The sequence below is a fragment of the Myotis nattereri genome, assembly GCF_964212035.1.
Source record: "Myotis nattereri genome assembly, chromosome: 3".
In the NCBI taxonomy this organism is placed as follows: domain Eukaryota; kingdom Metazoa; phylum Chordata; class Mammalia; order Chiroptera; family Vespertilionidae; genus Myotis; species Myotis nattereri.
The window spans coordinates 167,532,117-167,560,073 of NC_138077.1; the positions used below are offsets into that span (position 1 = coordinate 167,532,117).

General features: G+C 44.3%; 1 protein-coding gene across 1 annotated transcript in view; it reads left to right on the top strand.

Moving 5' to 3' along the window:
- Positions 1 to 27,957, top strand: part of WLS (Wnt ligand secretion mediator) — a 110,983-nt gene that overhangs the window by 77,811 nt on the left and 5,215 nt on the right. Inside the window, exons 4-11 of the mRNA XM_081085729.1 lie at positions 2,716 to 2,877; positions 4,152 to 4,288; positions 7,380 to 7,548; positions 9,095 to 9,192; positions 9,762 to 9,825; positions 12,829 to 12,972; positions 14,225 to 14,308; positions 21,062 to 21,215. Coding sequence (XP_080941855.1) covers positions 2,716 to 2,877; positions 4,152 to 4,288; positions 7,380 to 7,548; positions 9,095 to 9,192; positions 9,762 to 9,825; positions 12,829 to 12,972; positions 14,225 to 14,308; positions 21,062 to 21,215 — 1,012 coding nt within the window. The remainder of the gene's footprint in view (positions 1 to 2,715; positions 2,878 to 4,151; positions 4,289 to 7,379; positions 7,549 to 9,094; positions 9,193 to 9,761; positions 9,826 to 12,828; positions 12,973 to 14,224; positions 14,309 to 21,061; positions 21,216 to 27,957) is intronic.

Below are 27,957 nucleotides of genomic sequence, written 5' to 3' on the forward strand. Positions count from 1 at the left end.
GACTGAAATAACGAATATTATGCAGACTCCCGACAGCAGACCAGAGGAGCGCAAGAATCAAGTCAATGATTTGAAATGCGAGGAAGCAAAAAACACCCAACCAGAAAAGCAAAATGAAAAAAGAATCCAAAAATGCGAGGATAGTGTAAGGAGCCTCTGGGACAGCTTCAAGCGTACCAACATCAGAATTATAGGGGTGCCAGAAGATGAGAGAGACCAAGATATTGAAAACCTATTTGAAGAAATAATGACAGAAAACTTCCCCCACCTGGTGAAAGGAATGGACTTACAGGTCCAAGAAGCGCGGAGAACCCCAAACAAAAGGAATCCAAAGAGGACCACACCAAGACACATCATCATTAAAATGCCAAGAGCAAAAGATAAAGAGAGAATCTTAAAAACAGCAAGAGAAAGAAACTCAGTTACCTACAAGGGAGTACCCATACGACTGTCAGCTGATTTCTCAACAGAAACTTTGCAGGCCAGAAGGGAGTGGCAAGAAATATTCAAAGTGATGAATACCAAGAACCTACAACCAAGATTACTTTATCCAGCAAAGCTATCATTCAGAATTGAAGGTCAGATAAAGAGCTTCACAGATAAGGAAAAGCTAAAGGAGTTCATCACCACCAAACCAGGATTATGTGAAATGCTGAAAGGTATCGTTTAAGAAGAGGAAGAGGAAGAAAAAGGTAAAGATACAAATTATGAACAACAAATATGCATCTATCAACAAGTGAATCTAAGAATCAAGTAAATAAATAATCTGATGAACAGAATGAACTGGTGATTATAATAGAATCAGGGAGATAGAAAGGGAATGGACTGACTATTCTTGGGAGGGAAAGGGGTGTGGGAGATGCGGGAAGAGACTGGACAAAAATCGTGCACCTATGGATGAGGACAGTGGGTGGGGAGTGAGGGCGGAGGGTGGGGCAGGAACTAGGAGGAGGGGAGTTATGGGGGGAAAAAAGAGGAACAAATGTAATAATCTGAACAATAAAGATTTAATTAAAAAAAAAAAAAGAAAGAAAGAATCATCCAGCCTGCAGATGAAGTCTAGGTAAAAAGCAGGATTCTTTCTGCAGAAGAATTTTTTTTTAATTCCATAAGCCAAGTCTAATCAACTGATAGTTCTGATAAGAGCCCCTCAAACCTTAAAGGATAAAAAATGATCATGATTGATTAGTGATGTCTGCTCTGAGTAGGGAGTGGAAGCAAATAAGCCAGATATTTGTCTGCTCTACCTCTACTTTGTCATGTGTGTCTTTGGTCTCTATACAGAGATTTGTGTTTATCGCACTCTAAGTTCTGACTCTCCAATATAGAACTCCGCAAGATCACAGGAGGGGCAGAAGTCTCTTCATACACTAGTTAGTCTGTAGACTCCTTATTATCTTCCTTCTGATTTTTCCACTAGACTTTTTACTCTGACAAGTCACAAAAAATTATAGAAATTCTGAGAATTTAGGCTTGGGAACAACAAATTAGGTCTTCCCTATCATTTGATCAGAAAACATTGAAGCTGGCATATAAACCCAATATTGATGGCAGACACTCATCTCTTTTATTAGGAAAAAATCCCTGGCTGCGAAAGCTTACGCCTCTACATAGCCATATTTACCCCTTGGTAGGAACACAAAGCCAGGAGTCCTGGTGCGGGAGAGCAGAATTTAGTTTTCAAAACAACCTGTGCCCCTACCCTCCAACCTCCCACTGCCATGCTCTGGGCAGTAACTCTTCAATTGCTTGGCAGGAAGGGTGAGAGGCTTCTTTTAAAAACTGGGATTAATTTTTGTTCAATTAAAATGTCTGCTCCTTCTGCCATCTTGCCTCTTGGGCAGTTTAGAAGCTTTGGAGATAGAAAATTCCAACTGGGGATCTCAAACTAATCCCATTACTACCTTTCATCCCTTTCTGTCTTCCCAAGTCTCAAGGGTTCCTGGAGTTGCTTCTTTTTCTGTCAAATCAATAAAACATAGATGTTCTCAGCTTCTTGCAGCTTCTCCTGCTGGCCAAAACCATGTAAGTAATTAGCCGTTACCTAAGACTGTGCAGAATGTCAGCAAGAGCTTCTTCCTGAACATTATGAAGTTGACTGTTCCGCAGAGCCCTACAGGTCTCCAGTGACAGGCTGCAAATAAAAAGCATGCAGTCCTGGTAGACCAGATGAACCTGATAGGAGGCTCAAATGAGGATTAAAACTGAGAAAAGCGCAAGGACATAGAAGAGATTTTTACCTAACATTTTAGGTTCTACCTCAAATGTGGCTAATGGCTGTTTGTTTTTTGAAGGAAAGAAGGGCAGCCGGTGGATACCATGCCTCCAGTGTGCCCTATTATTGGTACCTCTAAGGAATACCTTTAAGCATTAGCTAGGAATACCTTTAAGAATTCGTACTAGGGCCCTAATTGGTTTGGCTCAGTGGATAGAGTGTAGGCCTGCGGACTGAAAGGTCCCAGGTTCTATTCCTTCCGGTCAAGGGCATGTACCTTGGTTGCAGGCACATCCCCAGTAGGGAGTGTGCAGGAGGCAGCTGGTTGATGTTTCCCTCTAATCAATGTTTCTCTCTATCCCTCTTCCTTCCTCTCTGTAAAAAATCAATAAAATATATATATTTTTAAAAAGAATTTGTGCTAGGAGGCAAAGGTAAGAGAGTTCAGACAGTCTATTGGCAATAGTGACCCTGCCTCAAAACCTCTGTTCTTCTTCCAGACCCCAGAGCACGAGGGCCGTTACTATGAATGTGATGTCCTTCCTTTCATGGAAATCGGGTCTGTGGCTCATAAGTACTACCTTTTGAACATCCGGCTGCCTGTGAATGAAAAGAAGAAAATCAACGTTGGGATTGGGGAGATAAAAGATATTCGGTTGGTGGTGAGTGTATCTAATTGGCCCAGGCAGTCAGCAGCACTAGAACACAGGCTAAGAACACTGGTTATGGAGCAAGTGCGTTGAAAGGGAGCTCTCATCTCACTCTTGGTATCTCCAAGCCTCTATTGTCTCACCTGAGAAATAAGAATAATAACACATACCCATGATGGCTGAGATCAGAAATTTGTGTGAGAGATTACAGAAATGGAAAATAAAGCGATTATTGTGCCCATTGAAGATGTGATAATGATTACTTTTGCATCATGAATAGCACCAAAATAAAAGCAATTTCTTTTACATGTTTCACCTTGCAAGCCTAAATGTCAACAGGAGCAGTGGTGTTTTAGGTTCTTTCCATTTATTTGTTTAATGGGAAAAATTAGAACATGGGGCAAGGGGACCATTTTTAAATCTAAAACATAGTTACACAAGAAATACATATATATTGTAGAGAATTAGATAGCACAAGTAAACACATAGAATATAAAAATTACCTGTAATATCCTAGCATATAGAAATAACCACCATTGAGGTTTTGATTTCAGATTTCTTCTATACATATATTCATATATAATCCTTCATGTACAAAAATAGGATCATACTCAATTGATACTTTTGTTCCTTGTTGTATTTTTAAAAAATATATATATTTATTGATTTCAGAGAGAAAAGGAGAGGGAGAGAGAGATAGAAACATCAATGATGAGAAAGAATCGTTGGTCAGAGCCCACAACCTAGGCATGTGCCCTGACCGGGAATTGAACCATGGCCTCCTGGTTCATAGGTTGATACTCAACCACTGAGTCACACTGGCCGCCGGGCCTTGCTCTTTTAATTTAATGGCATTTTGTGAATATGTTAATGGTATATTGTGAATATTTTATATATACAGTGAATGAATATTAAATACACACACACACACACGCACGCACGCACACACACACACTCACTCACATAGATTTACTTTAACACACTTTATCAATCTTAACTTGGGCATCTACGATTTCTCCAATTTTTCAATGAAAGCCATACAGAAAAATCTTTGATCATATTCTTAATTATCCCCTTCGTATAGAGTGGGTCCATTTTTATGCCTTCTGATTTATATTTCTACAATGCCTGAGAAGGGGTCAGGGAGAGTAGGCGACAGTATATGCTCTGAATGTGAAAGCTTTTGATCTGGACAGTTAAGCAGACAAGGTCTCCCCTTACTCCTCTCTGCTGGTAGAAAATAACACCAAGATATATTCACCTTTGAAATGTTGGCCTCTCTCTAGGGAATCCACCAAAATGGAGGCTTCACCAAGGTGTGGTTTGCCATGAAGACCTTCCTTACGCCCAGCATCTTCATCATTATGGTGTGGTACTGGAGGAGGATCACCATGATGTCCCGACCCCCGGTGCTTCTAGAAAAGTAAGGGTTGAGATGGGAGCACCCTGACGGAACACAGCATTGCATGATCTGATTGTCTGCTCCTGGTTTTGCGGGATCTAGGTCCAGTGGTCAGTGTAGTACTTGGTCTAGTGATTTGACCAGGAGTCATTCTGGACTTTTTTCTCCTCCAGCTTTCACATACAAATTATGATTAAATGCTGCAGGTTCTCTTTCAGCTCCTTGTTCTGTCCTTGCTCCTCAGCCCCATGGTCTGACTCAGATACTTCTCTCTGTTACAGGGGGTGAGCTGCCTTTCTCCTAACTAAGCCCAGTCCAGAAGGACAGTGCTCCTGTAGACGTAACCCTTTCTCCCATATTATTGACTTTTTCCTTTTTGCTGAAATCATTCCCACTAATGTATACATACTCTCTGTTACCTCTCATTCTTTTTTTTTTTTTTTTAATATATTTTATTGATTTTTTACAGAGAGGAAGGGAGAGAGATAGAGAGTTAGAAACATCGATGAGAGAGAAACATCGATCAGCTGCCTCCTGCACATCTCCCACTGGGGATGTGCCCGGAACCCAGGTACATGCCCTTGACCGGAATTGAACCTGGGACCTTTCAGTCCGCAGGCCGACGCTCTATCCACTGAGCCAAACTGGTTTTGGCAACCTCTCATTCTTGAACAAAACTTTTCCTTTTCCCTTTTCCCCTTGAAGCCATCACACCATTTTTCTTTTTTCTTTTTTACAACAAAACTCCTCAAAAAAATTTGTCTGTATATCTTCTCCTCCTAGTTTTTCTTAAACCCATTTCACACACCCCCACCACATGAAACTGGTCTAGATAGGATCACCAGTGACCTTCACATTCCAAACCCAATGGTCATATCTCAGTCCTCACTTTTCTTGACCCATTATCAGCATTTGACATGAGTGATCACTGCCTTTTTTCTTTTTTTGAGCCTTTTCCACCCTTTTTGTGGTCATTCTCCTCCTTTGCTGACCATCACTCAAGTCTCCATTGCTCTTTCCAACCAAATTTCAAATTCTTAGACTTTGGAGCCAGGGCTCAGTCTTTGGAACTTTTCTCTTTATTAGCTGTGCTTAGTCCTTAGATGATCTCATCTAATCTCATGGTTTTAAAAAACACCTAAATGATGACTCTTAATTTATAATTGTCAATCTCAGCCTCTCCCAACTCTCGATTCAAATATTCCAACTGTTTATTCAACATCTTCACTTACACAGAAATGTAACACGCACAAAAAACAATGGATATCCTCCCATTTCAAACCTGTTCCTCTCCCAGGCGTTCCCATCATGGGAAATGGCAACTCCACCCTGTCCCCTTTACTTCTGGTTTTTCACACTCCTCATCTAACCCACCAAGAAATCTCACCATTTTCATTGCTACTACCCTAATCTAACCCTCCATCATTTCTCACCTGGTTTATTTGAAATAGCCTCTCAACTGTTCTCCTTGCTTCCACCATTTTCCTCCCTATAATCTGTTCACACTGCAGCCAGATTCCCAAGTGTAAATCAGATCATGTCACTCCTCTGCTCAAAGCTCTCTATTGGCTTTGCACCTCCTTTGCCCTAGCCTATAAAGCCCTGGACTCTTACTACCTCTGATTTTATCTCTTATCCTCTTCATCACCTACCATCCCTTTGATAGTGCTCAAACATGCCTAACCCCAGGACCTTTGCACTTGCCGTTCTCATTATCTGAGATGCTCTTATCCAGATAGATCTGTGGCTCAATTCTCATTTCCTTCAGGCCCTGCTCTTATGCATCTTATCTTAAAGGCTTTTCCTGCCCATCATATATAAATAGCACTATTCTCCATTCTCCCACCTTGCTTTATTTTTCTTTATAACAATCATTCTCTATTTACTATCTTTCCTCTTATATCCCTCCTCTAACCCCATCTGAATGCAGGTATCACAAGAGTGGGGTCTTTGTTTTGCTATCTATTACATCCCTAGTGTCTAGAATAGTGACTGGTACATAGAAGGAATTCAATAAATACGAATTTGTTGAATGAATGGATGAATGAAAGAATCATGTCACTCCATTGTTGAACCTTTTTTATTGGTTCAGTTCTTTCAAGATAAATTGCAAATTCTTTAATGAGGTATTCAAGTTTCCTCATGAGTTCACCCCTTTTCACTTCTCTGGTATCATGTCCTGACATTTCCTGATAAGTGCCTCATGCAGATCCCCAAATGCTCAGGCTGTTGCAGGCTGCTGTGGCTCATCCACACATTTCCCTCTGCTTGGAATGCCCTTCCACCTCCTTATCCTTGACTCACAACTCTCCTCAATTTCTGTCAAAGTCAGAGGTCCCAGTCGCAGCCTGTGCACACACTTCTATCACACCGCTTACCACACTTTGTCTCTTTATCTGGCTGAGGCACTAAACATATTTCCAGGAGTGGAAGAACTGGTCATATTTATTTAGGTATTTATAGCCCTAACAAAATGCCCAGTGCATAATCTGTGCTTAATAAACATATGTATTTCATGAATAATGAATGAAAATAGGAATAAATCAGTGACTCAATGAATAATTTGATAGAGAAATGGCAATTAATAGTGTGATGGGGGAAGCAAAATAAACACTAAACAAGCCATTAAAAGAATGCATTTCATATTGTTTGGAGTCACTTATTATCGAAACGAATATGCTCATATTATTCACAGTTGCTGAGGAAAGCATTATAACAATGAATATTCTTAGAGATCAAGTTAGTGATAACCTGAATAGATAAGAGAGGATCATTATATTCAAGGAGATCTGATTAAGGAGGCAAGGGAGGGTAAAAACATTTTAGGAAGCTTTTAATCTGAGCTGGTACCAAAATAAAATTCCAGGGATTAAGGAGGTTAGGTTCAGTGATCTAGAAAGGTTACGGTAACATTCCTTCATTCTGCAATGGTACCACAAAAAGAAGACATTTTGTATCTCTGTGTAGAAACTTACTCTGAGAGCTAAGAAAATTGGTCATATGGCTTCATTCCCAATAAGTAACATCTCGTTCCCCAAAACTGGCTTCTGACGTTTGAAGATCTGCTTCCCAAATTGATCAAATCATTTTCCTGATATGTTCTTGCCATCAGAGTCATCTTTGCCCTTGGGATTTCCATGACTTTTATCAATATCCCAGTGGAATGGTTTTCCATTGGGTTTGACTGGACCTGGATGCTACTGTTTGGTGATATTCGGCAGGGCATCTTCTATGCAATGCTTCTCTCCTTTTGGATCATCTTCTGTGGCGAACACATGATGGTAAGAGTCAGAACCTCTCGGGGAAGGGACAGTGGCTATGGCAGAATAAATTAGTGGCTACAGAAGTGAGTTCTGAGATCAGGCTCTCGGTTCCAATTTCACCACTGGTTAGCTGAGTGGCCTCAGGCACGTGACTTAATCACTCTGAATCTCAAGTTCCTCATCTATAAACTGGGATTTGTGTATAGGGTTTTTGTGAGATGTAAATGTAACATACTTAGCAGGGAGTAAACACACAAAGATTAGCGATTATTATTATTTCTTGTCCTTTGGCTTCTGCTCTGCTTATCCCCAGGACCAACGTCACCCCCAGAGAATGTAGTGTAGGCCCAGTTCTTTCCAGCTGGCAATTTGTCCAGGTGGCCTAGTAACCCCTCTTACCCGGAAACGCTGACCTCCCTGGTCAGTTTGCAGAGACACCAAATCGTATTTCAAGAGGAATTGACGGTACCGTGGATAAAAATAAGAATGGTGCCGTCAGCACGTTGTGGCTAAAATGACACGCCAGCTGGAGCTTGGGCCCCAGGTCAAGCACATGGGCTTCGTGGCTGGGTGGGCTGTTTGTGAATTCCATGACGGTTTGTTCATTGCTTCCGAAGCCGTGCAGCCCTTCCAGGAGAACAGTGAGAGGAGAGAAAGGCTTTGCCTCCTGCCAGGGGAGGCATGAGGGTTCGCCAGCAGTGACACATGGAGAACGAGCCCTCAGCAGCAGGGACAGTGAGTGGAGGGGGCTCAGGGGTAGCGGCCGGACAGTCTGCCGGGGTGCACTTCCCAGAGTGAATTGGTGTGGACTGTCCCACCGGGATCCCAGCCTGGATGTAAACTATGTCTTTTGCCTTTCTCTGTTTTCTCACTTTACTCGCCTTTATTTTCTTTGGTTTTTGTGAAATTGTTTTAATGAAGTATATTTTTTAAATTTTATTTTGTTGTTTAAAGTATTACAGATAGTAGTACATATGTCTCCTTTTTTCCCCCCATTGACCTTCCCCCGGCCTCCCCTACCCCCCAGTGTCTTGTGTCCATTGGTTATGCCCATATGCATGCATACAAGTCCTTCGGTTGATCTCTTACCTCCCCAACCCCAACACTCCCCGGCCACCCCCCTTTATTTTCTGTCTTTTAGTATCTATGTACATGTATCTAGAGGAGCCATTCCTGTTTTGAATAAAGACAGGGGAAACATGGATTTATTTTCCTAACTTTGAGACCTCTTACATTTGACATAGTTGAATACCTTAGAGCCTTTATTCAGTCCTCTGGGGACCACCCCACCTTATCAAACACAAAGAATAAGTCACATAGGAATTTAATTCTAAATGATTTAACCTATAAGGCCTTTCTTTGTGTTCCTGTAGCACCCTGTTGTTATTACTATGAGAGTTTTAGGAACAGATTTTGGTCTCACCCATTCTCAAAAGCCTAGAGTCTGACACAATGTTTGATACACAGCAGGTTGTCAGCAAGGATTGTTCGAATGACTGACTCACCGATAGAATTGTTTTGCTCTCCCCATCTTTATCTCATTTCTCCACTTGGCTTTCATCAGGATCAGCATGAGCGGAATCACATAGCAGGGTATTGGAAGCAAGTCGGACCAATCGCTGTTGGCTCTTTCTGCCTCTTCATATTTGACATGTGTGAGAGGTGAGCAGATGCCTGTGGGACTCTGGGCTGAAATGCACACCAGCATGTCCACTGCCCACTCTTCAGGAGGAGTTTTCAAAAGGGAGAAGGGTAGTTGGGAGCCTGTGGTCACATCCTCAGATAGAGATTGGGATTAAATCAAAGGTAAAGCTCTTTATAGATGCAAACAATTTGGGCTGATTATTCCTTTTTTAAAATTGTATTTTATTGATTTCAGAGAAGGAGGGAGAGGGGGAGAGATAGAAATATCAATGATGAGAGAGAATCATTGATCAGGTGCCTCCTGCACGCTCCCTACTGGGGATCGAGCCCACAACCAGGGCACATGCCCTGATCATGGAATCAAACTGTGACCTCGTGGTTCCTAGGTTGAGACTCAATCACTGGGCAGCACTGGCCGGATTGGGCTGATATTCTTCAAACTCTTTTTCTATTTAAGTCCTCTGTGACATTTCTAAATACACCCTCTACCCCTCCAGCTGAAAAGCTAAGACTATATAGAAAGTAAAGTGCCCCCTTTGCCTCTGTATTAATTGTTTCTTGCTTTTCCATCTCGTTTCTCTTTGTAGAGGGGTACAACTCACGAATCCCTTCTACAGTATCTGGACTACAGATGTTGGAACAGAGCTGGCTGTATCCTTCCTGGATGGTCTCAGGGTTTTATTTCTTCCCATAGCCATCTGATCCCCAAGATCATTTTCTAATGATGGTCTCCATATGTGCTCAGCCAGAGCTTTGATCCTTAGACCGAAGATAACGGCACAATTAAAGCAAATAACGAAGGAATTAATGCTTGCTTTCAAGCCTGGGTAAGAGCAGGCAAAATAAGGAGATTGCAGCATGTCCCTTCAGTGGAAGCATCAGAATTGCTGGTCTTATTGCACCCTGTCTAAATTATCTATTCCACCCTTGTTTACTGCAGACCGAAGCATGACTAGCTTTTCCCTGGAGCCACGGAGGTTCATTTCTGGGCTCCTTGTGGGAGAGCCAGTTTCTGAATTCCTCTGTGTGTGAGACTTCTTACAGTGACCTTGCTGTGCTGGCATACCATGCTGCTGCTATTCATTTCCCAGACCAAGTGGAGATAAGGCTAAGGTGATTAGTTCCAGAGGCGTTGCCCAAGGCCTCTGGTTGGTTGTATAAACTCTGCCGGAGTCATCTTCATGAAGCAGAAGTGACAGTATTAGCTTATCCCTTTTAGGATGCTGGATTTAAATATTTTATCTTCCTGAATAATGCGTTAAATCCTTGGGGAGAAAAAGACTCTCCTCTAGAGAGGGGAGAAAGGCTTGAGTTGTATTCTTTCCTGATGGATAATATCTTGTTATGTGCTGGCCATGATATTTATATTGGCTTCGGAATATCACAAGAAGTCTGTGAGCACACTAAATCTGTGAGCAGCACCAAACGGGGAATATATATATATATATATACACACACACACTGAGTGGCCAGATTATTATGACCACCCCACCATCAGTACTTCATTGACACTTCCAAAAATACTGAATATTGAAAACTTCCTAAGCAAATACTCTCAAGGTTTTATTATTATTACTAGAGGCCCGGTGCACAAAAATTTGTGCCCCCAGGGGGGCGGGGGGCGGTCCCTCAGCCCAACCTGTGCCCTCTCACAGTCTGGGACCCCTCAGGAGATAACGACCTGCTGGCTTAGGCCTGCTCCCAGGTGGCAGAGGGCAGGCCCAATCCCTAGGTGCAGCCCCTGGTCGGGCTCAGAGCAGGGCCGATTGCGGAGTTGGGGCTTCGCCCCCTGTCATGCACAGAGTAGGGCGGATCGGGAGGTTGCGATGTCACCCTCAGTCACACTCAGGGTAGGGCCGATTGGGGGGTTGGGGCCCAGTGCACGAATTCGTGCACCTTGAAAGGAACTGTGGCCTGTGAGGCTGCAGTAGGCACAGGGGTGGGTCTTGGCCCATCCTCCACACCCCTGCCTGGCCTCTCCTGCTGCAACCCCCTGTCCCCTGTCTACCAGCAGCCCCAATCCCACTACTGCCGCTCCCATGTGCTGACGCCACCAGCCCCGCTCTCACCCACCCGCTGACAGTGCGGAGCGATTGGGGCTGGCGTCAGCAGTGGGTGCGAGTGGCGTCTACTGCCCTGGTCTCCCCTCAGGAGCAGGGGGAGGTGGAGAAGCCCTCAGGGGCAATCAGGGCCAGCAGCCGCTGCCACTCGCACCCATTGATGACGCCGAGTGATTGGTACTGGCGCCAGGCACTGGCAGCAGGTGCAAATGGCAGCTCCAGTGCTGGTTGTGGGTGCAAGTGGGGCCGGCGCCAGCAGCAGGTGCAAATGCCAGGCGGGACCACAGTGCGCAGGAGCAAAGAATTTTCAGTAACCACCAGAGGCTTGCCCCAATGACAGCGACTGGCACCCCACCTTGGTCTCACCTGCTCCACCATCCCACAGCGGCCAACACCCACCATGTTTCGCACACACCCCCTGGTGGTTAGCGCACGTCATTGCGATCAGTTGTTCTGCCATTCAGTCTATTTGCATAGTAATTAGCCTTTTACTATATAGGAGATTATATATATATATAATGTTACATCTACTCCAGCCCTTTTGTTCTATGATATGATGGCAATTTATGAAGGCAAATAACATTTAGAGTCCTGAAGCAAATAATTATGTATTCCAGGGTACTATTGATTTTAGGAAAGAAGGAAAAGCTTCATTAAATATGTTATTTAATGAAATATACATGCTGAATTCACACTTGTTAAACAATTGTTAAATATGTAACTTGGGGTAGAGTTGTAGCAGAAAGGAATTAAAGATCAGGGCACCTGTCTCCTGAGCCAGCTCACTCTACCCCAAGCCTCAGTGGTTCTCAGACTGAACTTTAAAGATAGGTCTTAAAGTCGCCCTGCTTGGTCTGAAAGTATATTGCCACCCTCTCAACTCCCACCTTGGCCATGTGTCCTCCTGCTCCCTGTTCCATTTGACACGATAGTTTTTGTGGTGGACAGGAGATTGCAAACAGAGCTTCACACCTGGTTTTACTTTAAGACCTTCATTCCCATGGCCAGCCTCCCTTAGCAGCTGCTGCACCCAACCCCATACCACCCGCTCCTGATCCCAGGGTATTTCAATCTCCTTCCAAAAATCCAGAGTCTGGCCCAATGGTTCCAAACATGGTTATTCTTGGTGTCCTATCCCTTGGAAAATCTGATTCCATATACCTGCACTGAGAGACCTGGGCTATCTGTGTTTTAATTCCTCTGGTGATTTTAATGCAGCTGTCCACTTGATCAGTATTATGCAATCAACACCTAATATTTTAGTGTTTTTAAATTTATTGTGTATATGAACCTCCTGAGGATCTTGTTAAAAGGCAGATTCTGATTCAGAAGGTCTAGGATGGGCCCTAGAGTCTGCATTTTTAACAAGGGAAGCTTTGTTTCTCTTATTTGGCTTAGAAAGCAATTTGGAATGTTTCTCTCTTTGCTAGATTTGTGGCAGAAAACCTGTCTAACTGACCTTAGAACCAGGTTTTAATATTTTATACCCCTGAAAACTACCTACATATTTGGAGAGAAAAGGTATTACCAGTGGAGCTGGGAGAAGGGCTTGTGTGCTTGCCTCCCTGCTGTTTCCTTCACCGAACACCATCAGATGGCCTTCATCATCGTGGCTGGGATCTGCCTCTGCCTGTACTTCCTGTTTCTGTGCTTCATGGTATTTCAGGTGTTTCGGAACATCAATGGGAAGCAGTCCAGCCTTCCAGCCATGAGCAAAGTCCGGCGGCTGCACTATGAGGTGAGCAGGTCTCTTGGCTCATTCAGGAAATTGTACTCAGTATCCCCTGCTGCTGTTTAAACACACACACACACACACACACACACACACACACCCCACACCCTACCCCACCCTACACCTGGAGATTGGAAGCCTTTATTTCAAATACACATACACATTGAGAGATTTATGTGTACTAGAGGATCTCTGGGAAAAATAAGAGGTTAAATCCTACGCCGAGAGGCATGTAGCTGGACTATCTAAATTTTGGAGTTTTCTGAGGGTATAAATGTATTTCTGTCCCCAGTGAGGAGTAAACTTGTCCCACAGGTTCTTCGGCTTTGGGGTGGAATGTAGGTACATGCTCGGTGAGAGATTTGAGTTTGATAGACTTGGGATTTGGCTTGAGATGAGGCATTAGTTAAGGTTCCCTGGCTGAGAATCAGCCTTAAGACTGGGTGGGGTTCAGCCCAGGTGATCTGATTTTCAGACTCAAGGAAGCCACAGTTCCCCCTGAAATACCCAGCAGGTGCTCAGATAGAGTTCAATGATCTCTGTTTATAGATTATGTGCCTCATTCAAGAGAAACACTCAAATCTCTAATGTGGGTAACACGTTCTTGATTTCTCAAGGATCCCTTTGGGCTCACGCCCAAGTGGTTGAGCTTAGAAACATGGACCTAATTCCTCTCTGAAGAGAGAAACAGAAATGGCAGAACCACAGGGTTCCCATATGCAGTATATCTGTAGAGGTGTCCCTTCCCAAAACACAGGTTCCCTTCAACCCTGCTCTCAGAAACCAGAGGCACTTCTAAAGCTTTGCCTGTCTCTAGAGCTAGAGTGACACATGAAAAAACTCAACCAAGTCCACTTGATGTTGATTAATATGCACGTTTCTTTTTGTTCACTGGAGCAGAATTTTATTTCCATTGCAAAAAAAAACAACAACTTGGATTTGGTAACTTTGAACCCTTGCAGAGAAGCATAACCAGCTTAGCAGGGAAATTAGCAGCCTCATGATGTGCTGTGAATATAATTTCCCAGGCTCTGGTATTACTGTTTCATGAGAGATAAGCACATAGGACATATTTGGCCCAAGACATTTTTTTTCCCTCTGCAGGAGAAAGGTTACTATGTGAAATTATTTCACTATCACTCTTAGGGATTTGGTTTTATAGATTTCTTTAAAATTCGCTTTTTAGAGATTTATATATTGAGATAAGGATTGATGGTAGCTGATGGAATGTTAAACTACTCTTTCTCTCTCCTAATAGGGGCTGATTTTCAGGTTCAAATTCCTCATGCTTATCACCTTGGCCTGTGCTGCCATGACCATCATCTTCTTCATTGTTAGTCAGGTAAGTGGACCCCGAGAGGTCAGGGTGAGACTGTCCCTGGAGAGGCCCTTCTACTCTGCACAGAGAATTCTGCAGAGCTACTGGGAAAGGAGCAGGGAAGCTCTCACGCTGGGCAGCAGAGCAAGCCATGTTTTCTAGGCTTCTTTCTGGGTCTTGTCATTATCCGGCCAGAAGTGGACTGAATTTTCCCTTTCAGTACAGGGGGAGGAACAATTGCTAAGTAAATTAACAGCCTGCAGCCATATTGAAGAGCCCTTGTTTCATTTACTTCAGAGAATAAACTTTTCAAGCCCTGTAGCAGAACACCAGCAAGCAAGTATTAATTTGATTTGATCCTTATCTAGCATTAGCGTAGATCCTTTTATAGGCCATCAGCCATTCTTTTTAATAATTCTATTGCCACTTAAACATGAAATGAAATTCAAAAGTCCCCTTATCTCTACTGGTTATTTCCAAATCTCAACATTTCGCTGTGCTTCAAAATCTTAATGTGAATGATTTTTAAATATTGGTATCTTGTTTTTGGAAGTTAATATTTACATCTAATTTATTATGTATCTATCATTCATCTGAACTTCACAGAAATCCTATGGTAAGATTTGTTATCCTAGTTTGCTAGAATATGAAATCTAGTGGCTGTAGAGACATAGCGTACCTAATCTTACCTAATAATAGACAAGCATGTAAATTGACTGTCCCTCCACTATGCTCACCAGCCAATCAGGAGAGTATGCAAATTAACCCAACAAAGATGGTGGTTAATTTGCAAACATAGGCACAAAGTGGCAGAGCAGAGACTGAAGGCTCCGGCCAGAGCAGTGAAGACTGAAGGCTCCAGCCAGAGCAAAGACCTGGGTCCTGGGTGCCAGAGGAAAACCTGTGCCGGCAGCCAGGGGAAGGTAAGGCCTATTGCACGAATCTCTTCGTGCAATGGGCCTCTAGTCCTGTTTATAATGTTTTCCACTTGGGTGGGACTATGGATGCATTACTTAAAAGTTCTAGGTTAAATTTTCTTATCTGTTAAATGGATGTAATAATAGAACACTGTAGAAGGTGGCTATAAGGATCCCATGAACTAATGCTTGCAAAATGCAGGTGTTGTGAGCAGGCAGGCATGCCTTATGAATAGCAAAAAGTGTGACTGTTGTGCTAAAGGACCTAGACTAAGTTAGGGACCAGAACCCAGACCTTTGGACTATTCTTTTTTTTTACCAGCTCCTCTGCCATGCCTGTATTTGGCCAAAATTGAAAATGTTAGGCATGCTCACAGAGCCTTAGGGCAAGACTTGCCCCGTTCTGCTAGCAATTTTCCTTCCAGTACAGGGGCTCCTAACTTTTTGTGCCATGAACCCCTTGGGTACACTGGTGAAAGCTATGGATCTCTTCTTTGAATGTTTTTAAATGAGTAAACTAAGAAAGCTTTGATTTTCAAAGGGAATCAGATAGATAGATGATATATATGTGCAACGATACATAACTATAAGTGTAATCGATATGAAAATATGATTTCTATGGGTAATAAAATTATAGGCAGTGCTTCTATTATGGGGGTTTGTTTTCTCTAGTCATAATGGAAAGAAACAGTAACTTTCAACTACAGGCTGGTGAAAACAAAGGTAGCATATTTTCCTCATTTCAGCTCACGCACCCTTTGAATTCCATCAAGGACACCAAGTGAGGAGTCCCTGGAGTTCTGTTGGCCACGCCCACTGGGCAGTGTTAGTGTTGCTCCCGAAGGCTGAAGTGAATGTGGGGGGAAATCACAAATACATACATGTATATCTTCATAAGATCTGTTCACCACATCTGCTGTGGCCTACAACAGTGCTGTGCTTGTATCAGACTGTTTGTTTATAAAACCTTGGAGACTTCATTCTCCACCCCTGATGCAGTAAAAATATTTCAAATTCTGAATGAGTTTTTTATTCACCTAACTGAGGCTCAAACAAGTTGTGCGGGAGGCCCGACTTATCCCTTGGCTGAGTCCCTCGTGTGACCAAAATGCTTTGCAGCCCTGCAGTGCCTTGGTCATGTGCTTGTTAATACAGCCAGTTCTGCCAGACTAAGAGAGCAGCGTGCACCGCTTGGAGATCCGGAACCTCACGTAAGATGAGCTGAGAAATAAAAGGCAGTACCAAGATATGCTCCCAGGACAGGCACATTTGGTTCTAACATGTGCTCCTGCCACTTTAGAAAGCTGCAGTCAGTCTCCCACGGCCCCATCCCCCTTCCTCTCTTGTCTCTGCAGAGTCCCTGCTCCCAGAAGTCAAGAAGGGACATTGGGCTGATGTTTAAGGTGGTCATATGTTGTCCGAATTTAACCTTGTACATGTTTAATGACTGCACCTTTTTAGAGCAAAGGAGGTCAGTCTTCCAAGGAGCAGAGTCTGTGGCTTTTCTCTTAAGAAAAAGATTAATATTCCATTGCCCCAGTATTTTCTAACACAGCTCCAGCCTGTGGCTGGCTTTTTATATCTGCTGTGACAGTCGGTCCAGAGTGGATTTGAACTCTAAGGGGGTAGCAATGAGGTCTTTTGGATTCCATTAGCTGCTCACATTCCTCCTGCTGGGTGGCTTTTTTATAAAGTTTTATTTATAGATTTAAGACGTTTTCAGGCATAACTCTCAGTGTCCCAGGTACTGTATTAATATAGTGATCAGAGGATTTATTTTTTAATGTCATGTTGGAGTGTTTCAGCAATGAGCTCACCTGAAAGAAAATCTACTGGGTAACTTTTTGAAATAGATCCCAGCCTTAGGTAAAAGGAATGTATTAAAACTTCCATTATACACTTAGGCTTGCTGGGAGAGCTTGCATTTAAGCCCCTGAAATATAATGCGAGGGGTTCTCGCCAGGACATTGAAGCTGGAGGCCAGGAATGAAAGGCCGACGGAAGCTGTGGAATGCAGTGACCTTGAGGCTTTGTAGCTGGGCACTGAGGTGCAGTTTTTTAACGCCTGCCATTTTAATGGCCTCAGTCCTAGCAACCGAGAGATGGCACATCACAGTGTGATATTTTAGCCCCTTCCCTCTGGAAAAGAAAGAGGCGTTCCATTTAGGGGTGACGAGCAGTAGGGAACAGAAGTGCAATGCAGGGGAGAAGGTCGCCAACCTTCACTAAGGGAACCCCCAGGTGCCTGACATGCAGGTCAAGCCATGAGCAGCAAACTCCCAGAGAGCCTTTCCCCAGCTCTTCTTCTTTTGTTTGTGTGATCACTTCATTCTGTTACTTGCAGAGGAAATGTTTCCAGTAAGAGAGCCTGTGTCTGGGATTTGGAAATCTTGTTGTGAAGTGGAATGCTGGTTGTCAAGACTACTGGGTGTAAAAGGATTTGACCTTCACTTGGCTCCAGGAGTATAATTGGGTGGTTTCACACAAAAGTAAATTGTTCAAATGTTAAATCAGGAAAAGCAGGAACCTTTAGAAAGAGGATGTATACAGAGGGGAGATGATTTTCTCTTTTTGTTTTTTGTTGGGGCTACCTGATTTTTCTCCCCGAAAGTTAAAGCGGGGTGACTGTCACCTCTCTGCATTGGCATTAATGAGCTTTTTGGATTTACAAGGCTGCTCTGAGGAGGCTGCTGATTGTGGTGCATGGTGGTGGGAATGTGCTCAGAGCCCAGGATGGCTCAGGCATGAATAATTGAGGGAGGAAAGGGGAAAACACAATCGAGTCCCCAACAGCAGAGTGACACGGTATACAATTTATTTATGCAAATTCAATTCTTTGCCCTCAGCAGGAAATAACACATTTAGAGATTACAAATTAAGTAGTATGGATAATTCTGCAACTCTATCTTGACGTGCATGTGTCTTGAAGCAAACATGCGAGTTGCGCATGAAAATGCTATTTCCTCAGCTCCTGTGGGCCCCTCCGAGTATGAGCATGTCATTTGAGTGGTTCTGCTATAAAATTGTATTTTGCATATACATCCAATTTATTATATGCCATGCATTATATCTAGGATATATAGTGTATATGTTTTACTGTACAGAGTTGAATAAACACACCTGCGTGTACATATACTAATTAACCAGTGTGCATCATGGCCAATTAAGTGAATTTTCAAAAGAAATTTGACCTTATACAATAGTTGCCTCATAATTTAGCCTAAGAGACCCACCCCTGTTTAAGATAATATTCCTACTCTTGTGTTGTATAATGGCTAAGTAGATCTTCTTTTGGGGTCAGATCCACGACTTTCTGGCTGAGCAGTTTTAGGCAAGACATTCTGTGTCACAGTTTACCCAGGTGTTGAATAGAAATTTTAACCACCTATTTCATAGATTTGTTATTGAACCAAATACCTTGCATGTAAAATTCTTAGCGTACTTCCTGACAAACCACTAGCATTAAATAAATGTTAACTATTATTATCCTTGCCATTATTTTTTAAAATCTTAGCTTTGCTAATACCTATTAACTATTTTTTTTAAATTGACCTAAAAGGATGCAATAGGCATAAATGTTTCAATGAAATAACACTTATGACCTATTGACCTCTTATTTTTAAGTGCAATTATTGGGATTTGTGAAGGACTGCGGTATTTTCTTCTGACTCTTCAGTCAGATATTTCCTAAGCGTGACTGTTCCTATCCCCCTTTCCATGTTTCTGCACATCCCCATCCTTTTGCCCATATTCCTTCAACAAACATCTGTCTGTTGAGCACCATTGTGTACCAGGCACACAAGTGGGTATTTTTTTTTAAATCCATCATGCCAACCCCAGCAAGAATCAACTTCAGCAGAATTGTCAATCCTGAGTATTTCTAGCTTATGTCACAGGAAGTAGGCTCTCTGACAGGTCCCCTATCTTAATAGAGTAGAAGAGGATAAGAAGTGTTTGGCCCTGTTTCACCTGTACTTCTCCCAGCCTAGCCACCCCTCCTTAATCGCATAGAGAGGCGCTCCCTTTGCAAGGACAGCAGGTGCATGTGGTATCTGCTACATGGTTCCGGAAACTATCTTAAGGCTTCCTCTCCCCTTCCATTAAAAAATTACCTTAAGTATCTCTAAGTACTGTGACTCTTATAAAGTTAGGCTATTCTGTACTTAAAAATAAGAAAAAGTGACATTTGGAGACCTTTCTACAAAGTAAGCCCTAAATAGCTTGAATGTTGGTGCATTGCTCCAAAATCAGTAATGGTTAAGAAATCCTTCTTTGGCCAAAGCCTTCCTGAACACGTCATATAAAATGAATTATTTCCCCCAAATAAATAAAAGTTCATGGTAGTGGTTTATTTATGATTCACAGAAATGAAAAAAATTATGTATCGTCAATGTCAAATCAAAACTGGTCAAGTCTGTAATCACTTAATCTGGTTACAGGAAGAAATACCTGTCATTACAGCTGTGCTGTGCCTGGGGCCCTAGTGCCGTGGTCAGCAAACCGCGGCTCATGAGCCACATGCGGCTCTTTGGCCCCTTCAGTGTGGCTCTTCCACAAAATACCACGTGCGGGTGCGCACGTACAGTGCGATTGAAACTTCGTGGCCCATGCGCAGAAGTCGGTATTTTGTGGAAGAGCCGGTATTTTGTGGAAGAGCCACACTGAAGGTGCCAAAGAGCCACATGTGGCTCGCGAGCCGCAGTTTGCCAACCACTGCCCTAGTGGATTATGGGTTATAAAGAGGGCACCAAAGGAATATAGACCCACGGCTTCGAAAACAGGAGGTGAAATCAACCTGTTTGTTAGTCATTAATAGTTAGCTATGGCTTGCCCTCTTACACTTTAGTTCTTAGAAGGGGCTCCTTAGGGATAGCTTATATAACCTCGCCTCATTAAACTATCACAGGAATATATGTCCAGTACTTTGTTTTACTCCCATGTAAGATTTCCTGTGGCAGGCAGAAGTGGTCAAAATCATTTAATTGATCTCACAAATCACCAGTCATTCACCTCAAGAGTTCTGTTGACAATTCTTCGTATAACACATATGTCATCAGACAGCTCTTAAAACAATTACCAAGTCATTAACATACACAAAAGCAGCCTCAAAACATGCTTGCAGGATTGTAAAGCACATGAAAGCTCATAATTACTTTTGTGAGTGACCTACAAAGAGAGACAGGATATAAAAAAGATTTATTGAGTGTTTACTGCATGCCAGGAAATTTCTAGAAATATTTTTACTTAATTCTCCTCAATAACCCTGCAAGTTCTTCTTTTGCACTGATCGAAACTAAAGTCCAGAGTCTTAGACTTTACTTCTCTTACATTAAACAGAGTACGTGGTGGAGGCTGGATTTGGATCCAGATCTCTGCCGCGCTTCCCCTCACCGCCCCTCTAGGGAAAACTCCCTCTGAGGATTCACTTGCCTTCTCTGAACCCAAGGCACATCAGGGACTGAAGATATGGCAGTAAACGAACCAGAGCTGGCCTCTGTCTGCGGTCAGTTTACAGCGAGCTGGGAAGACATACCAGAGGAGGAGCTGTACTTTGGATAAGGGTTAGGTTCAATCATAGTTTCTTTACATGAGGGATAATGGTGTGCTGCTGTTTCAGGAAGAGACACTTCCCAGGTGATTCTGGTGTGCAGCCAAACGACAAGCAGACTATGTGCCTGACACATATAGTAAGCCCTTAATTAATCTGTTCAGAGTGTGATTCAGATTAGAAACTGGAGTCCTACATCGCCCTACACTTTTCCCACGTGTAGAAGAGACTTGGTTTTTGTGTTGGTTGTTCCCGTGTTGGTGGTGTGTTTCTTCTCGGCTCTAATTCTGTGTCACTGTCTTCTCTCCACAGGTGACCGAAGGCCATTGGAAGTGGGGCGGTGTCACAGTCCAGGTGAACAGTGCCTTTTTCACAGGCATCTATGGGATGTGGAATCTGTACGTCTTTGCTTTGATGTTCCTGTACGCACCATCCCATAAGAACTACGGGGATGACCAGTCTAATGGTGAGTGCCAGACTCTTTAGTGTAATTTTATTGAGGATAAGTAGGCTTCTGTCTCTACAAGATTTAAGGCTAGCAAAGGCTCTGGGTTTCCCAAACTTTCCCTCCTCTGAGTGAGAGTGAGCATCCAAAGGACTGCAGAACCATAAGACAAAAAGCCAGCACAAGGCAAATACTTCTTTAAGTTCTCATTTTCAAAAATACCTTGAAAATACATTGGGAATATTATATTCTAGTCTAAAACATGTCCCAGTGTTAGTACAAAAATTAAATTTGCTTTCCTCAATTTTTTATTTTTTGCAAAATTGACTGTTGAAAAGTATACCACCTTCACTCTTCTGGTATGAGAAGCATGATCCTAAGATATCTGGTGGAGTGGGACTGGGCCCTGGGCATTGAAGAAGGAGCTGGCTTCATTTTTCTCCTGCTCACTTTTTCTGCAAGGCTGTTGACATGTGTCCAAACTAATAGCCATTCACCAGACCCCACACCCTGTCCCTCCTTAAGTGCTGGTGTTGCCATCTCAGATGTTGATGCTGCCAGAGCCTTAGAGAACTTAGCCAGTCTGGTCTTTTATAGATGAGAAAACTGGGGCCCATAGAAGGGAGGGGCTTGCCTGAGGTTTCTCTAGCAGCCATGGCAGAAACAAATGAATATTACTGTCTATGGCGGAGCTGTTAACTTGGAATTCGTGGCCTGGTACACATCTGTCCTGATAGCTCATTTTTTCTTGGGATGCTTGATTTATTGTTTCATTCCACCCTTATTCTTTCATCTCTTTTTCCCACTTGCTTTACCCAAGCCACGTACTTGCTATTCCCCAAATATAAGAAGCTCTTCCTCAAATCAGAACCAGTACCCTCCACTCTGCGCCAGAGCAGAGACCAGGGTTCAAGGTCTGCCTGTCCACCATGGCACCAGGGGTGGCCTTGCTCATAGGAAGTGCTCAGTGAGTGTGTGGTGAATGAATAGATTTATATCCTGCCTTCATCTGGGCGTAACAAAACCCTACCTATCTCTTCGGCTCATTCAAAATGCTTCTTCCTTCTTGAAACCTTTTCAGTTGGAGTTCAGCAAATTAGATTCAGTAGAATACTGTTGCTGTGGGATGTTAATAGTCAAATACGTTTGATAATCATTGGGTTTTTAATCAGCATCAATGGGGTTTTTACTAAAAGACATCTTAATGCCTTTAGCACATTAATACGTACTGTAAGTCATTTAAAATGGGCGGGGGGTAACAGCATTTCCCCAAGTGATTACATCATTTGGCCCTGGAACCCTAATTCTAGGCAGTGTATCTTCCGGAACCGGCGTCCTAGGGAAGAGGCCTGGGGAACAAGGTTACGCTTCTCACACGACACTCGCTGTGCAGCTGTGCATGAGCTCGCCTGGCCCTTCTCACTCCTGTTGGAACACTAACTCCTTAAGGGCGAGGACTGGTTAAGGTGCTTTGAAAATGTCGAGTGACTTAATGCTTTAGAAATAAGAGTTCTGAATTAGCTTTCACATTTCACAGATGAGCGATCTTGAAAGTGGGGTAAAGGAGGTGGATGGTGACATGAGAAATGGGGCGAGGAGGGGAGGTCTCTGTGCTGAGGGTCAGCGGTAGAGGAATGGTCTCAACCAGCATCTGTCTCCGACCTACACCGCCACTCTGTGCAAGAGCATCCTAGACCTCAGGCCTGCCTTCCTTCCTGGTCCTCGACTTCATGTCACACTCAGTATCGGGTTTTCCTTTGGCCATGGGTCCTGGGCAAGAATAAAGACTTTAAAAAAAATTATTGTTGTCACTATTACAGATGTCCCCCATCTCCCTCCTCTTTGCCCACCTCCACCCAGCTCCCGCCCACCCCCCTCTCCCAGTCTTCACCGCACTGTTGTCTGTGTCCATGGGATATGCATATATGTTCTTTGGCTAATCTCTTCACCTTCTTTTACCCAGACCCTCCCACACCCGTCCCCTTTGGCATTCGTCAAGTCTGTGCCATGAATCCATGCCTCTGGTTCTATTTGGTTCATCAGTACCTTTCGACTTACCTGCCCAGCTGCCCAACTCTGGGTTTGATTGACTTCCTCTCTAGACAGCTTGGGAGCTAGGCAGCATTCACTTCCCGCAGCTTCCTTTCCACTGCGAGCAACTCTGTTTTACTCTACCCATGGCCTGTGGAAGCTGCAGCCTCTCCAACAGGGGGCCTCCACAGCGCCCGCAGAAAGGCATTCTGGGCTTGTGAACAAGAATCTTTATTTCATTTCATGGACATCCTGTTGGACTTTGGCACAAAGCACATGGACCTGTTCTTGACTTGAGAATATTAAGCAGGAATCCAAAAGATGGAGTGAGCTCCTGCCTTCTGGGGGAATTCCACATAAAAGCAATGGCTGGCCTTCCCAGGATGTGGGAACGATCATTCGAATGGGTAGGAATTATGGAGTGCTGACCTGTGCTTCATGTACACACACTGTGCTGGTTGTTTTTGCTCTATGGCTGTTGGCAAACTGCTTCACTCCCATGTGCATCACTTCTCCCGATTGTCAGTGATTTCCCGGAGTCTCATGGAACCATGAAATTCTATGGTTTTCTTTCTTCCTGATAGCAAGGAAGGGGCAGAGGAGCACCTCCTGTCATAAAGTCGCAGCCCAGGGCGTGATTCTGTCACAGGTAAGGGGTCTCCAAACACCGGTGAGACTTTGCCCAGCTCTGGCACTCTCGGGCACGTGGGAGGCCAGAGCTGGAGCCACCCCTGCAGAGACAGCCTGGCTGCCTGCCCCCTGCAGGGCCGGGTGGCTGAATTGCAGCCAGGTGTTAGGCAGCTCCCAGTAGGACTTCTTTCCCTGCAGGACTGCTGCCCTCCTGGGCTTGCAGCCTTGCAGTTGAGAATAGCACTTGATCTTTTTCTCATCATAGGTTTGTTGTTTTGAAGACAGCTTGAACTGCAATTTCACAGAAAGCTCAAAAGCTAGTTCTCAGCCCTGGCCGAGGAGCTCAGTTGGTTAGAGTGTCATCCTGATACGCCAAGGTTGTGGGTTCGATCTCTGCTCGGGACACACACAAGAATCAACCACTGAATGCATAGAGTAGTGGAGCAACAAATCGATATTTCTCTCCCTCTCTCTCTCTCAAATCAATTTTAAAAAATATAAAAGCTAGTTCTCAAGAGGAGGTCACCTGCCCTGAATCTTTTACCAAGTGGTGTTTGGAAATGCTCATGGTTGTTTTAGATCATCCGGGACATGCCTCTGGCATTTAGTGACCGGGCTCTAGGTATGTCGATGTCCTGCACTGAGCGAAGCAGTTCGTTGAGTGAAGAACTGTCCTGCCTCTAATGTAATAGGAACCCCGGTTGAGAAACATCCTCCAAGCAGTTTAGTAGAAAGACCCTTTTGGGACCCTGTCTGATCATAAACACAAAGGAGACACCATTTAGCAGGTCTGCGGTGGTGACATGATCAGCTGTGACTTCAGGGCAGCCCTTGAGCCCTTGGCAGCTGGTGGCACCTTGTCTCGCATGGTGCTGTGTCTGTGCCCCTAGCTACTGGTGGCACCCTTGTCCCGCATGGTGCTGTGTCTGTGCCCCTGGCAGCTGGTGGCACCCTTGTCCCGCATGGTGCTGTGTCTGTGCCCCTGGCAGCTGGTGGCACCCTTGTCCCGCATGGTGCTGTGTCTGTGCCCCTGGCAGCTGGTGGCACCCTTGTCCCACATGGTGCTGTGAGCTGAGCCGTTGGAAGGGGCTCTCCATGTTGGGTTCTCTGATCATTTTTCTTCTCTGCTCCTTTCACTTTTCATCTCTTCATCTGCCGCCAAGCCACACACTGTAGCCTAGGAATTATGGTGTCTTTGCCAAGATTTTGGAGCTCCTTTGAAAGAGCTAGTTTGGAATGTTACATGGAAACCTAGAAAATAAACACTGAGGGTGATATACTGTAGTTTTAAATTCTCTGGATGACATTTCTTCTCCCCCCGCACCCCAGCTTATTCGTGCTCCTTTTCCTTTCTCTTGGAAAGTTTTTATTTTTAAATTGGCTTGGACTGCTCTAACTACCCCTTGCTTTTATGGTCCAGAGCCAAAACTTCAGCTCTCTCTTGCTGTGGAGAATGAATCACAGGTGTGCCATGCTTCTTGCCTGCATGAGGTGGATCCTGGATAGGCCTCTGGAAAAAGATAGACCTCTGCCAAAGAAACAACCTTTGAGAAGGGCTGTTTTGTTTGGGAGATGGAGAAGGATGCCAAGAAGTGACAAGAGGAAGTGAGAGCAGAGAGCATAGACCAGGGGTGGGCAAACTTTTTGAGTCGAGGGCCACAATGGGTTCTTAAACTGGACAGGAGGGCCGGAACAAAAGCATGGATGGAGTGTTTGTGTGAACTAGTATAAATTCAAAGTAAACATCATTACATAAAAGGGTACGGTCTTTTTTTTTTTTTAGTTTTATTCATTTCAAATGGGCCGGATCCGGCCCGCGGGCCGTAGTTTGCCCATGGCTGGCATAGACGTTTGCTTCTCCCTTTTGGTCAAGGAATGGACAGAGGAACAAAGTGGACAGCAGGTGCAAGCGAGAGTCAGTTTCCAAAGAGCATTTTCTCTCATATATTTGTTTGCCTTTTATTGCGTGGGTCCAGTGGCCCTTAGAAATGAACCACTGAGCACCTCAGTATCAGCACTGTGCTAGGTGAGATAAGGGGGTGTGATGTAAAGCCCGCAGACAGTCCTTGTTCCCAGAGAGCTGGACGTTTGGGATGGGAGACAAGACTTCCACGGCTGGCTCCTGAAACATGGGGTGCGGCAGGACAGCGCCCAGCCAGCACGTTCTCGTGTCTTCAGTGGCTGGTTGGTGCTGCAGGCACGTGGAGCTCCGACTTCCTTCTTGTTGGCTGACTTACCTCAGTGCAGTGGTCAGTCATGCATGGTTTTGCATATGTGTGCGCGCCTGTGTGCATGGATATGTTCATATCATCATTTTATGTGTGTATATATACATAAATCTGCATGTATTATTTTTTTTTACTTTTTTTTTTTTTTTATCACTGTTATTTATTTCTGACTTAACTGGCGAGCATGTGGCCTGTGACATCGCTTTGGAAAACGAAGATTTTCTTTGTGTCCAAGGGCAAGAATAACACCCTTACTTCTGTGAGGGGCCACGGACTTACGTGGAGAAGGCATGTTCTCTCTTGGTAGAACACCAACCGTTATTGGCATGTACAGGCCAAATGCATGTAGCATGTACGTGCAAACGCATGAGATGATGATTCACGCACAGATGCACATGCTTACTCGTTGCATCCCTCAGATTGGCTCCAACCTTCCTTACGACGATTTTTTTTTTTTTTAATCTAATGTATCTGCTGCCGAATTCGGAGCCAGGAAAACAAAATCCTGCCTTCACAGTTACGTGTCTAGGCGTCCAGTGGCGGGCGTGGGAGCGGTTTGGAGCACAGCCTGCTGGCCCAGCCCCTGGCCTGAAGTCCGACTCTGCCCCTTCTCCTGTGTGACTCTGGGCAAGCGTCTGCCCTCTCTGTGCCTCAGTTTCTCTGTCTGTGAAACAGGGATCCTGACAGGGTGGCTCCCAGGACTGTCGTATTGACAGAGTGAGTCAACACACCTCGGCCCCAGGTCTGTGTGGCGCCTGCACCCCCATGTCCCCATCTTCTGCTCTGACCTCCTCTCCCCTCCCCTCCTCTCCCCTCCCCTCCCCTCCCCTCCCCTGCCAAACAGCCCACATGTCACCGGCTCCTCATGCCACCCATCTCAGGGCTGGTCTCTCTCTCTGTCTCTGTCTCTGTCTCTCTCTCTCTCTTGCTGGGGTCCAACCCCAGCGGGTCCAGGGGTCCCCAAAGGTGTAGACGGAGTCGGCAAAGAAGGAATGACACGGAGACAGTGTTCAGTTGATCAGCAGCCTAGCCAGGATCTCCAGCCAAGTTCTGGTCTGGATCTCCAGCGAAGTTCTGGTCTGGATCTCCAGCGAAGTTCTGGTTAGGATCTCCAGCCAGGTTCTGTGTCCATGTTCTCTTGCTAGGTTCTCCAGGTTCTCCAGCCAGGTTCTGTAGCCATGTTCCCTCGCTAGATTCTCCAGCCAGTTTCAGTCACCAGGTTCTAGTCAGGTTCTCTTGCCAATTTCTGTAGTCAGGTTCAGTCCAGGATCTTTTGCCATGTTCTCTCGCTAGGTTCTGGCTCTAGGTTCTGAGGCCAGTTTCTGTCCAGGATCTTTTGCCATGTTCTCTCCAGCGAAGTTCTTCTGTCTCTAGAGAACGTTCTGTGTAGGTTCTGTGCCAATTTCTGTCTCTCCTATTTTTTTTTTTTTATTTTTTTTTTACTTTAACAAAGGTAATTTAGACCTCATTCTTGCAAGGACCACTCACATTTTCTGCTCTGCTCTTGCTGCCTTTTCATTAAAATCATTCTTTTTTCCTGTTCCCATACCAATCTGTGAGTCACTATGGATATCTTCCTAGGCGGAAACAGATTTCAGCTGATGCTGGTCAGCCCTTAGCTTGGAGGGAGGGCACGGTCTCCCAGGGATACGACATGAAGGCCCTATACACACAGCCAACCATCCCAACTCCCTGCCACCAATTCATGTGAGGAAAAGGCTGGTGCTGCTTAAGAAGTCCGACAATTCTTAATAACCACTTTCATTTTTGTATTCTTTCGTCTGGAGAATTCTTGTCAGAGGCTTTAAAAAAAAAAGGAGAAACGGGATTCTGACTGGATGATGATGAAGGGACCAGGAGACACTCTAGTTGCC